The 13,779-nt window shown below is 42.9% G+C and overlaps 2 protein-coding genes across 4 annotated transcripts in view; one reads left to right on the top strand and one right to left on the bottom strand.

Annotated features, from left to right (window-relative positions):
* TMEM116 (transmembrane protein 116) overlaps positions 1–13,779 on the top strand; it is a 108,026-nt gene that overhangs the window by 58,560 nt on the left and 35,687 nt on the right. Inside the window, exon 11 of one of the 3 annotated variants that reach the window (XM_081036929.1) lies at positions 567–1,496. The exons of the other annotated variants lie outside the window; for them this stretch is intronic. Within the exon in view, the coding sequence (XP_080893055.1) occupies positions 567–623 (57 nt within the window). The 3' untranslated portion in view covers positions 624–1,496. Of the gene's footprint in view, positions 1–566; positions 1,497–13,779 lie in introns of those variants that run through there. 3 annotated transcript variants of the gene reach the window in all.
* LOC308492218 (disintegrin and metalloproteinase domain-containing protein 1a-like) lies at positions 1,106–5,230 on the bottom strand. The gene has a single exon (XM_081036915.1). It carries the CDS (start codon positions 4,222–4,224, stop codon positions 1,636–1,638), a length of 2,589 nt encoding a protein of 862 aa, XP_080893041.1. The 5' UTR covers positions 4,225–5,230; the 3' UTR covers positions 1,106–1,635.

Raw genomic sequence — 13,779 nt, 5'->3', positions numbered from 1 at the left:
ACTTCACTGTTTATATTTAGTAAAATTGCATGTGGGCAAGATTTTGGTTGTGCTAAAGTGTCAAGAAGCATCCTGCCCAGGGAATGAATCTGGCCCTATATTTTAAGGTTAGCTTTGTTTAAATCATTTACTTGGTAAACATTTATTAAGCATCTGCAATGTGCTGGGCCCACAGCACTGGATAAGATGACAGCCTGCCACTCCATGGTCAGCATGTAATAGGAAAAAAGACATTTTCATCAATAATGACTACACAATTTGAGGATTCAGAATAGTGGTCAATTAAGAACACACTGAGTAAGTCTTCCTCATCACTTTTTTACTGAAGGCAAAGGCTCATGAATTAGTAGAGAATGTAGATTGAGACACGCCTGGGGAGAGATGCAGGTTCTACAAATTTACAAGCTCTAGAGCAAATTCTCTTTGTTCTATTTACTCACATACACAATGGAAGTTTCATAGGTCAGTTGGGAGAACTAAATTAAGACAACGTAAAGTGTTTAACACAGTTACTGGCACATAACGAATAGTGTTAATATTATACTTGCTTTGTGCTTTCTTCACAGAGAAGTATCTACATCCTCCAATGCTCTGTTGCCTGTAATTGGAGAGGTTCCTTCTGATGTAAAAAGTCAGCAAGTTATTAATTTCAATAAATAATAAAAATAGAAAAGACAAAATTTTAGTTTCATACATATACTCAGCACTATGATAGGGCCTCTATACTGTTATAAAGTTAGTTTTCTAACTCTAGGTGATATTAACCAAACATGAGATATCTGGATGTCTGAAAATCATCCCAGGAAGATTAGTAAAGAGGAAGGGCTATGAAAGCTGCTTTAGAAAAAAAAATAAATCTTTTAGGTAGAAAAGGAGTATGGCTATAGGAAAGACCCAGAAATACTGGGAAGTAATAAATTGAGTATACATAAATAATGTTAAATGTCTGCCAGATTTCAAAAGGTGTGTGACTCCAACACTGGCCTCTTGACCCTGGAGTGGTCAGGGTCTTCTACTTTATCAGATACAGTCCCTCCACAGCGTCCCAGAACAAAATGGACTCAATGAACTACACCACATACAATCTGAAGAGATGTCTAGTCTGAACAGGGTTTTCTTTATTTTTGGATATAAAAACTCCTTGTTTCATGAATGCACATTTATAGGCAAAGTAGAACAACTGATCACATAAACAACTGTCCTCATATAATAGGTAGTTGTTACTTGAAATAAAAATCCAAGTGATAGCAATAAATGCAGGTACATAGAATAGTGTATCTCAAACAACTTAGGTGAAACATAGCGTGTCCTGAAAAGGTTTCTGGTGATTGGAAAAACTTGGCCCCAGACAAGGACATTGATGTCAGAGATGCATGTGAAGAGTTCACGTGCAATGTGAAAAAGCAAAAACTAGCAAAATGTTTAACATGTTAAATAAATACAACCTTAATTACTAAAACGAATAATAAAAATGAGAGAATTTCTCCTCCTGCATTAGTATATTTCTGTAGACTGTTTAATCTTAGTCACTGCCAGCTAGCAGTTCCCACTTCACATTTGTGTCACCAAGCCTCTAGTTCCCTCTCAGTGCTTGAGGTGTTTCATGTATTTGGCTTCTTCCTCCCACTACTTGTTTTATGCCTCGGCTTCATCTACTTCTACCTCTTCTGGGGCAGACCCTTCTAATGGAACATCTTCTGGGGTAGCCTCTTCTGGGGCACCTTCTTCTGGGGCAGCCTCTGTGGAGGCAGCCTTTTCTGGGGGAGTTTCTGTGGGGGTAACCTCTTCTGAGGCACCTTCTTCTGGGGCTGCCTCTTCTGGCACAGCCTCTTCTGGGGCAACCTCTCCAGGCTTGGCTTCTGGGGGCTTTTCTGCAGCCTCTTCTAGGCCCATTTCTGTGAGTTGTGCTTCTGAACTTTTACAAAGGAAGTACACGCAAATAATTATCATTAATAATATTATGATAAAAAATATGAAGAAGAGTGAGATCATCTTGTCTAACATACGTTCATTTTTGTCAGGTTTTTGAGTGATGTGACTTCCACTTCCATCTGTGTGTCCTGCACTTGACTCACCAGGAGGGCCACTGTCCACACTACCACCGTTACCTAAGTTTTTGCAGTCAGGAGGCGCATAGCCATAGTCACAATGGCAGTGCTTTAAATTGTTGCATACTCCTTTCCCGTTACACATTTCCTGTGGTTTGCAGTCATAGTTGAGCTCGGTATAATCAGTGCAGGAGCTATTAATGCAGACTTTGGATAAGGCACAGAGAGTTCCCCGTTGCGTGTCCCCACCATCAGGGACATCAGTGGTGTTATAGGCATCCATGCTCCAGCAGTAGTCATCTTCGTAAGGAATCTGGATCAGTGTGTGATGGGGTTTGATTGATGGTAGCTGTCTAACAAGTGTACATATAATCTTCCCACAAAATATATTTATATTTTCACACTTAACATATTCTAGGTTATTCGAGGTAGGAAGGCCACAGTTTCCAAACCGGTCCCCTTTGCTGTTTATCGAACTATAACACTGCTCTGGAGCAGACTTCGCATGTTCCCCAAAAATCTGTACACATTGAATATCAGGGTTTCTGCACACACCATGGACACAATAGAAATATCTATCACATGGTGTGCCATCTTGCTTGTAGCTGTCTGTGGGGCATTCGCTAGAGGAACCATCACAATACTCCGGGAGGTCACACTCTCCCTCAGCAAAACGGCACGTGAATCCCTTTTCTTGAAATTGGCATGACATATTACAGCAAGGTCCAGGAATACACACTGCGTCTTTGATCAGCCTGCATGTGTGGTCACAGCATGAATCACTGCCACACTGAGTACCACAGTCACACTGCTCATTGTCCTCCACCACGCCATTTCCACACACAGCAGCCCGACGCCAGCGGCCTCTGCGCCGAGGGTTGTTAAACAGGCAGGCCCCTTTGTGCTCCTGCAGGAACTGGGAGAAGTACTCAGAGCTGCAGTTGCTGAAGCCACTTTCTTTACTGATGATCTCGTGCATGAGGCCAAAGGGTCTGTCTGCACAAACGCAGGCCGAGTGGTCGTGCTGAATACCCAAGTTGTGCCCAAGCTCGTGGACCATGAGCGCCGCAAACAGGAGGACATCTTCATGATGGAAGGATTCAACGGCCGCTGCAAAGCCCCTCGAACAGGCACCACTGAGAAATGCCTGTCCCATGCCCTCTTCGGGATGCTGTCCAACAATCATGTGGGCAACGTCATGCTTCACCCGACCGAGGAGCTTCTCCTGTCTCCAGTTATTGAAATTCCTGAGTGTAACTTGCAGGTCCCTTGGCACCTCTATGAGGTCCCCCTCGGTCCAAATCTCCATTCCAGCCAGCAGCACCTCTGTGTTTATTCCCCTCGTGAAGCTGTTGGCCAGAGCAATGATGTCCACCACTCTCTGGACCGTCTCACTGATGTTACTGCCCCACATCTGGAACCGCTGGTTGTTGACCACGACGACCATCTCCACATACTTGGTGTGTGACCACAAGGAGGACAGCGCCTGTGGACTGCCAGGCTTCCCGCTCTCGTCGTGCCGGCTGCTGGACGCCACCTGGCTGTCTTTGGCGGCGACACTGCAGGACACTGGAGCTTCACGTGCCATGGCGTACAACACATGTTCAAACCGTTTGGAAGAGTTGATGGGCTGGATGCCGTAGGATTTTGCCTCCTTAATCAGGATGCCCCTGAGGCCTGAACAGGTGCTGACAGAAACAAAGGACCCCGGGACCCCTTCTATGTAGCCTTCATAGTGACAGTCGTGTGAGGTGAAAGGCGCTTCCTGCCTCACGATGCCGTTGTGGTAGCTGAAGACCGGAAAGTTAGTCACAAAATAGTCTCTCTTCACCTTCAGGTGTATCAGCTGCTTCTGGCCCTGCATAAGTATCACATAGGCTGCCTTTCCCCCTGGCTCTTCCCCTCCCTCAACTGTTAGACTCCTGGGGATGACTGTTTCATAGGCAGAGTAATACACTGATGCCAGGTCACAGTACATGCTTGGCAGGAAACTCAGTACCAACACCAGCATGATCCTCACCGTGACACGCGAGGATCCTGGCACTGGCCCCAGCCTCAAGCCCTTCATCTGCGGAGCCCACGTCTGAAACTTTATCTTACCCTCTTCCAAGGCCACTTGGTTCTTCCATAGAGAAGGCAGTCTAGAGGCAGGCTCTGTCACAGAGGCTGCCACCATGGCCCCAGTGAACCAGTGGAGGACGCAGGGTCTGTGTCCATCAGCGGCAGCTCTCCCTGACACGCTGAACCTGTCACAGGTATTAGCTCCAGAGGTACGTGTGCTGGCATAAAGGGTGGCCACTGCCTACCTCTGAGAGCTCCAGCCTCTGCCTGTGTCCTTTCTAGCCTCTCAGATCCCTCAGTGATCCTTCAGAGAGTGTCCTTTTGCTGTGACTTCTTTCTGCAGCATCAGCTTCAGTGATCTGTGGCTAAAGTCTTTTTGACATCATGGTGCTGTAACCGAGAAGGACTGCAAACTCTCAAATCAAGACTATATATACCTTGAGAGAGGAAAGAAAAGCCCCATGCCTTCCTCAACTGTGCCCCACGGAACACCCCTGCCTCCCTCCCCCTCCTGTGTCCGTTGCTTGGCTAACTCCTAATGTTCCAGACCAGGAGGCTTGGAGATCATTGGCAGGCACACTCCACTGCCCATTTCCCCTCTTCTGAAATGGTTAACACAAGGACATTCACAACTCAGGGCATTCTTGATATTTCAGTGAGGCATTAGTCATATGTACATCTTGCAGGCCATACTGTTAGATAAGGCAAAGGGGTGGCTGCCCTTTGCCCTAGATAGACCCAAATGGGTTAGTAACCCATGGGACAAGGGACAGTACTTCTGTTTTTTAACATCATCAAAATTCAGTTTCACAAGTTCTGTTGACAACACTGTCCAAAAGCCTGTACGGGAGATGCAAACAGAGCAGTCTTATGTGTAATTTTCATGGGCACATTGGCTGGTATCTCAGGCCCACATCCTTCTCAGGATGGCCCTGACATATCGGTGTCCTAAGATTATGCCTGTTGAGGACCAGATATCCTAAAAGTCTCCCTTGTGTTTAATATATGATCTCCGTGTATTCACTGATCACTTCTGTTCATTCATCCTTAAACGCCCAGGTTCAAGAACAGATGAACAAGAAAATTTATTGAATGAATAAATGACTCCCAGCTAAGGGTGTTGTGATATTTCATCTGTAGAATGTTATTTCTTTGTACTTGCTTCATGCCTGCCCAGAACGGCTAAAATGTGTTCAGAAAAACCCACTGCCACGCTGCCGAATGGCACATTCTTGATCTCAAAATGTACCTCTTCCTACATTTTGCTGGTCAATTCACTCTCCTAATGAAGCCTCATATTTCACTGAGAAAAATAAACACAATACAAGTGTACTTCCACACGTTGACACCACATGAGTCCACCTGCATCTGAATTTCCCTCAGACTAACTGGATAGATTCAGCAATTGATGAGCATTTTGGTTGTTTCCACTCGTTGGCTATTATGAATAATACTGCTGTGAACATATGAGTACAAGATTTGCATGGACATAGGTTTTCATTTCCTTGGGTAGATAGGAGTGGAATTGCTTGGTCATAAAACTAACTCTAGGTTTAGCCTCTTGAGAAACTGCCCAACTGTTTTGCAGAGCAGCTACACAATTTCACATTCCAGCCAGCAATGAATGAGGGTTCCAATTTTTCATATCATCACTGACGTTTGTTATTGTCCATCTTTTTTATTATAGCCCCTCTAGTGTGTCTGAAGTGGTATCTCATCGTATTTTGGTCTGTATTTCCCTAATAATTAATGATGTTACACATCTTTTCATATTCTTATTGGCCATTTATAGCTTCTTTGCAGAAATGTCTGTTCACATCCTTTACCCCTGTAAAACTGGATGTTTTTCTCTTGTTGAGTTGTAAGACTCCTTAATATTTTCTGGGTACTAGTCCCCATGATTTGCAAATGTTTTCTTGCGTTCTGTGGGCTATCTTTTCACTTTCTTGATGGTGTCTCACTTTTTTTCTTCCAATTTATTTTACCATCTTAACCATTGTTAAGTGTACACTCAGTCGTATTAAATACATTCATAATGTTGGCTATCATCACTGCTATCCATCTTCAGACTCTTCATCTTGTAAACCTGAAACTCTGTACTCAGTAATCTATAAATCCCCATTGCCTTCTTCCACCCAGCCCCTAGCAACTGCCATTCTACTTTCTCCTCTATGATTTTGACTACTCTGACTACCTCATATAGTGGAATCATACGGTACTTGTCTTTTTGTGACTGGCTTATTTCACTTAGCATGATGTTGTCAAGGTTCATTCATGTTGCAGAATCTCCTTTTTAAGGGTGAATATATTCCATGATATATACATATCACACTTTGCTCATCCATTCATCCCTCGATGGACACTTAAGTCCATCGATGGACACTAGCTATTGTGAATAATGCTGCTGTGATAATGGACATACAAATGGACATCAAGACCCTGCTTTAGATTCTTTTGGGTATATACCCAGAAGTGGAATAGCTGGATCATATAGTAATTCTATTTTTCATTTCTGAGGAACCATCATATTGTATTCCACAGCAGGTATACCATTTTACATTCCCACCAACAGTATACGAGGGTCCCAATTTTCTCCACATCCTCTCCAACACTTATTTTATGAGGACTTGTTTGTTTGTTTTTGATAGTTGCCATCCTAATGGGTGTGAGGTAATATCTCACTATAGTTTTGATTTGCATCTCCCTAATGATTAATGATTGTTGAGTATCTTTTCATGTGCGTAGAGATCATCTGTGTATCTTCTTTGGCAAAATGTTTATTTGAATCCCTTGTCCATTTCTTGAATGAGGTTTTTTAATTGTTGAGATTTAGGATTTCTCTATATATTCTGGATATTAATATCTTACCAGATATATAATTTGCAAATATCTGCTCCCATTTTGTGCTTTGCCTCTTTACTGTTCATAATGGTTTTCAATGCTCTAATTTTTTTTCATGAAGTCCATTTTGTGTATTCTGTCTTTTATTGCTTGTGCCTTCGTGTCATATGCGAGAAATCTTTGCCAAATCAAGTGCCATGAAAGTTGTGCTTTATGTTTTCTTTTAAGAGTTTTAAGAGACAAGTCCTGTAAATGGGGACTTTGTAAATTAGTAACAATGCTATGGTGATAAGGCTTTTGAGCCAGCTCCAAACTTTTCTGCCCATTCCACTGGGTACGAGGCAGCCTGCTTTCCACAGCTACTGTAGTTGAGATGATGTGGTTTCCAAGGCATGTAGGGACCTGAGGAGAGGGATACGGCTATAGGGCAATTAAAACTTCACATAGCATGGAAACAACCAAAGTGTCCTTCGATAGATGATTGGATAAAGAAGTTGTGATATTTAAACATAATGGAATACTGTGCCATAAGAAAAGATGAAATAGTACCATTTGCGACATGGATGGATCTTGAGATTATTATGGTGAGCGAAAAAGAGTCAGAAAAAGTTGAGAACCATATGATTTCACTGATATGTGGTGTATAAAAATGAAAACAACAAAAAGAACAAGACAAGTAAATGAAGAAACAAAAACTCATAGACACAGACAATAGTTTAGTGGTTACCAGAGGGTAAGAGGGGAGGATGAGGTTAAAGGGGATCCAATATATAGTGATGGAAAAAACAACAACAACAAAAAACTTCACATAGCTCACTGCTGTTGCCAAGATTCAGCTGTCGTATTGTTTTTGTTTTTAAATAAACAAGTTTACTTGAGATGGTTCAATGACTTTGATTACTTTCCATACTTCCAAAAAAATTGATTTGCACTATTTTTGCCAGTGTGATAACAGCTTTTATGGAGGAGGGGATTTCTGGAGAACCTTACTTTAACATTTTGGAAGTGGTTCCCATGGTACCTCTTAACTTCATATAAACCCATATGAATGTAGTGTTTACATGTGGCCTCTTTGTTCCACACAGTATTTAAGTTTACTAACAGTGTTGGTGTGCTGCTATAGTTCCTTCCTTTCCATTGCTCTATAAGGTCTGCCTGTTAAGTTCACAAACTTGCCATGTGCACTTCCATTGGCAGCACTGTATAAACAGCTCAGTAAGTAACCTTGGTATATTAGTGTCTCACAGCTGCGTTCATATCGACGTGTGGTGGTGTCTTGTTGTGTGCCATGCCATTCATTACTATTGTTGCCTGTTTTTGTGTGCCATTGCAAGAATGTCTGAGCTTGAATTAGAGCAATGAACACACATTAAATTTCCTGTTAAACTTGGAAAGAATGGAAGTGAAATCAGGGATGTGTTAGTCCAAGTTTATGAAGATAATGCCATGAAGAAAACTGCAGTGTACAAATGGATTAAACGTTTTTCTGAGGGGAAAGAACACGTCACTGATGAAGAGAGGTCAGGGTCTCCAGTAACAAGCAGAACTGACGAAAGCATTGCAAAAAATTTTCAAATTGTGCACCAAAATCGTTGGCTGACTGTGAGAAGCATAGCCGACCAAATAAACATCCATAAATAGGAAAATCTTAATTGAAAATGTTGGCATGAGAAAGGTGTATGCAAAAATGGTTCCGAAGGAGCTCACTGATGACAAATGCAAAGGAGAGATGAAGTTTGTCAAGACCTTTTGGAGAGGCAAGAGGTGATGAAAGATGGTGTATCAACATCACCCTGAAACAAAGCATCAAAGTGCACAATGGAAGTCAGCCAATTCTCCACGACCAAAAAAGTTCCTTCAGTCCAAATCAAAGAGTCAAAACAATGCTGCTAACCTTTTTTAATATCAGAGGGATTATTCATTATGAATTTGTACCAACTGGAAAACAGCCAAGTTGACTATTTGGAAGTGCTGAAAAGGCCGCATGAAAAAGTTAGACAAACACGACCTGAACCTGTCGCCAGCAATTCATGGCTCTTGCATCACGACAATGCACCAGCTCACATGGCACTGTCTGTGAGGGAGTTTTTAGCCAGTAAACAAGTAACTGTGTTTGAACACCCTCCCTACTCACCTGATCTGGCCCCAATGACTTCTTTCTTTACCAAAGATAAAGGAAATATTGAAAGGAAGACATTTTGATGACACTTAGGACATCAAGGGTAATACAATGACAGCTCTGATGGCCAATCCAGAAAAGGAGTTCTAAAATTCCTTTGAAGGGTGGACTAGGCACTGGCGTTGGTGCATAGCTTCCAAGGGGAGTATTTCGAAGGTGACCATAGTAATACTCAGCAATGAGGTATATAGCACTTTCTCTGGGGTGAGTTCGCGAACTTATCAGACCTCATACACTCGTATTTCTCTGTGACTCCATCGCAGTTTAACACCCTTTTATTATCTGTGAACACATGGTTCTTTCCTTTGGCATTATTCTGAAGAGTACTCCTATGACCGTTACTGTCCAGTAACAATAAGCAGGAATTTCTAGGGCATTTACGTAAGAATAAAATAGCTAAGTTACAGGGTACTTGAGACTTCGATTTAACTAGAAAATGAAAAGTCTTAGTTCAAAGTGGCATGCCAGTTTACATTTCTATAGCAGTTTCTGAGAGTGTCCGTGTTCCACGGTAATACTTGGAATTTTCAGTCTTACACAGCCAGTCTTGTGGGTATGTAGTGAGATGTCTTTGTGGCTAAACAATCTGCATTTCTCTGAATCCTAATGGGGTTGAACACCTTCAGAAATGTTTTGGACTCGTTCTTTCTATTCTAACTCCACTAGAATAAGCTTTCATCCCCACCCATCCATCCAAACTGCTTTACTCCAGGATACCAATGAATAACTAACTCTCTATCATCAAATCAAATGATCAGACTCAGTCCTCACCTTATGGACCTGTCAGCAGCATTGAAAATTTAAAATAATGGGTATGTTCTGACTTACCTTTGCAAAGAATCACTCTGTCTGCTTACTGGAAAAGAAGTTCCTGGGGGAGCCAGAGTGCAAGCGAAGAGAGCAGCTGAAGACTTCTGTAGTTGCCTAGGAGGAAGTTGATGGGGACTTGCAGTGCATTGGAGTTGTGGGTGGTGATCATAGGTCACATTCTGGACGTCACGTTTGAAGGCACTGCCAAGAGAGTTCATGAATGGACTGGATTTGTAGTGTAAAACTCTTCTAGAAACACTTTCTTCTCATGGTTTTCAGGACAACTCTCTCTCTCGGTGGTCCCTCCACCACACCGGCCCCTCTACCTCCCACTTCTTTTCTGAATCCTCTTCATGCTCTCAGCAGCTACACATGGAATGCCTTGGAACCCAGTCTTCATGCCGTCCTGGGATGTCTTCCCTTCTAGCATCACACTCCCTGGGCAGTATCACCCGGTCCCAAGGCTGGAATGTCATCTATACTCTGACAACTCTCAAATACACATCTCTAGCTGACTTCTCTCCTGAATTCCAGTCACTCTACTTGCTACCTGGCGGACAGGTCCACTTGGGTGTTAATGGTGTTAATAGGCATCACAAGCTAAACCTGTCCAATGCCTGCCCTTTCCACACTCATCCCCAACTCAGTAAACGGCACCTCTACTCATGCACTTGCTCAGGGCAAAGCTGCTGGAGACGTCCTTCTTTGCTGCCTTTTCTCACTTTCCATCTGCTCCATCAGCAAATCTTTTTGGCTTTACCTCACAGTAACCAGCTCAGCCTCTTCTCACCACCACCACTCAACCGCTCTCCTGAAGGCTGCCAACAGGCCAGCGTGGCACATTTCAGGACTGTCTAAGGGTTCTCTGCTGCTACCCCTGCCTGTTCCTTACTTACGTAGCACATGGAGTGATCCTTCCTTCCTTCTCAGCTCCGGTCACTCCAAACCTCCTGGGGTCAGGTTTGTCATTTTTTAAATTTTCGTTGAATCAGTGACTTTCTTAATTCCTACTATTTCCACAGTACTAGAACAGTTCGTAGGTACAGATCAAGAGCAGTGGAAGAAAGAATGAATGAGTGAACGAATAGCGAGTGGCAACATGTATCAGTCCCTTAGACTTCTGTAAAAAGCATGAAGCTTGGACAGCGAGCCTGGAATGTGCACAGCCTGTGCTGAGCCATTTGCACATGAAGGACAGATGATATGGTCAGAAGAGGAGAAAGCTGGAATGCTTGATGTAGGATCCAAGAAGCAGGATTGCTTTAATGGTTAATGCCACCATGGTGTTGAGGGGGGCTATGAGGACACTAATAAAGTCCCTCACAGTCTTCCCCGTAACAAGGCCCAAGGCAGTGATTGCACATTAACCCCATCAGTTCCTCACTCCCTGGGATTTACAGTTTAGCAGAGGACATGGCATGTTTGCAGATGATCACGTGGTAGGTCAGAATATCAAGGAAATTCAGATTTATGACTTGGTTGTGGATCAATCTTATCCTTGCTCAACAACGTATGATTAGTAATTACATCGATCATCCTGTTTGATTTTCGATCTTCTCAGCACTGGAGCCCGCGCTGTTTGCCAGGTTGTGCCCTGGATTCCAGCACACATGGTACCTAATTTAACTTCTCAAGCACTCTGTGAGAGGCATCCTTTGTATAGCCCTTTCCCGAGGAGGAAACCCAGGCCCACAGATGCCAAGTTCCTTGTCTGAGCCCAGTCAGCCAACAGGTAACACCTGGGACTTTGGGACAGCAATGGGAAAGCCCCATCATTCCCAAGAAAGGTGACTTTCTTCTTTTAGAGAGGGCCATTTTCTGCTCTCGGGATTGGATTTGTTAGGCTGGAAGAACACAAGTCTCAAAGCTCACACAGACCTCATGCTCTTAAGCATCCAAGGAGAACAAAAGAGCTCTCTCATACTTAGGAGAGGTGCCCTGTTTTCTCTCAGGCTTGAGTTATTTTGTCAGTTTTAGATGGTTACATTGGTTATAAAAACACCTAACATAACAGAGATGATTACTGGAAAGAAAGTCTGAATAAAGCTAACAGGTTCTTAGGTTGGGTGCTGTGTTACATAAAATGTAAGTACTTCAGTGTAGACTCTCAGTAGTTGATACTGTGCTGTTGCAGCTGCTTTATTGTTCCTATAAAGACTGTAAGCTTTCCTTAAATCGTGACACGGCAGTTACCTCAGTGTTTGTATCCATTCTCATTTGTAAAAAGCAAATACTTGGTATTTACTTGGTAGCCTTTGCTTTATTTGGCATATTTGTATTTCTGTACTTTTATAAGCACCTAATTTATTCATGGAGCTCTGTGTAAAGGATGGCCTTGGGTGGACAAGGGAAGAGCCTATTCTCCTGTGCCACGGCACTGACACTCTGCCCTTTTCATTTCTATTTTTCATGGGAAACTGTCTGCACTACCATCCAACCCATGATTATTAGGTGACTGAAAATGCATTACTAGGAGAAATGTGGTTTCAGAATTTATTCCTTTGTCTCCTACAAGGTTTTCTTCCCATTACTACACTAATGCATGAGTACCTCCAGAATTTGAGATTTTGAGAACATGTTCCATGAGTAAACACATTTCTCATTCTCAAAGTACCAATTGGAAATTTCACTCAACGGCAAGGATACTTATGTACTCCCTGTTCTACAGGAAACAACCACTTGATGGTCTGTTTCAGACTGATTCCCCTATAGGTTCTTTCCATGAGTGTCCTCAAAGAGAACCCATGTTTCATCCAGAAGAGTAGAGAAAGGTGCACTTTGAAGAGCCTCACTGGAGCTGTGCGAGTCGCACTAAATAGGCCTGTGGAACAGTAAAGTAGTTCAGTGGAAACAAGGCTGTGATGCAAAGCCTAGCGTGGTAAGAGGATGTGGTGGGCCATGAGGACAGAGGTTCTTCCTGTTAGACATCCTGATACGTATGAGGAAAGGCTTACTTTCAAAAGTCATGGGGAACGGTTGGAAATGGACAAGAGGAGGCAATTGTCATTTTTTGAGTACCACAGCAAGTTTACATTTTCTACTTTGGATAAGGGAAGGGGGCGGGGAGTGATGGAAGTTCCTGAACTCCAGACCGTGGGGACAAAATCAGTGTCTGGGGAATCTTACTAAGGACATTACAGAGCCCAGTTAGATTACAGCACTGCAATAGGCATGAGGCTGCAAACACTTGGTCAGTCACGATTCCACCTCTCGTGTTTTCTTCTTAAACAATTAAAAAAATATTTACTGAGAAGAGTCACTGTAGCTTTATCACGTCACACAAATTGATTCAAGATCTTCCTATCCTCATATTTCATTCCAGCATAGACTCATGCAAGACTTCTATAATTTTATTAATAAAAGTGGAATTGGATCTGTTTAAAATTTTTCCCTACTTCAAAAACATTTAAAGCTCTCAAGTGACGACCAACTAATAGTGTGTTTTCATCATGAATCTCGATCTTCTGACATACAACATTCTGAGATTTGGTTACCAGCAAGTCTCGTGACCTGGAAACTTAACATAACTGAAGGCGTGAAGGCTTGAGTTTGGATTTTGCTCTGTAGTTTTGTCCCACCAAAAGTAATGAACATGAGCTTCTTGAAAGCAGAAACCAGGTCTTACTCCTCTTTCGTTTGCTTTTTTCTGCTCACATCGGGTGGGTAGTTAGCAGAGGGACTCAGCACCTGTGCTGCCAGGGACCGATGCTCAGTAACTTCCCTGAGATTCAGAACAGCCAACCGGTAGCAACACTGCAGCTGAGCAAGGTTTCGGTTGTGCCACACCTAGGGCCTTGCAAGTGGCATCCATGGAAGTTACCTTCCTATTTTAAGGTTGAC

Source organism: Rhinolophus hipposideros (genome assembly GCF_964194185.1).
Source record: "Rhinolophus hipposideros genome assembly, chromosome: 24".
Taxonomy (NCBI): domain Eukaryota; kingdom Metazoa; phylum Chordata; class Mammalia; order Chiroptera; family Rhinolophidae; genus Rhinolophus; species Rhinolophus hipposideros.
Note: the sequence above shows the minus strand (reverse complement) of the source record. Positions and strands in the feature narration are given on the sequence as shown.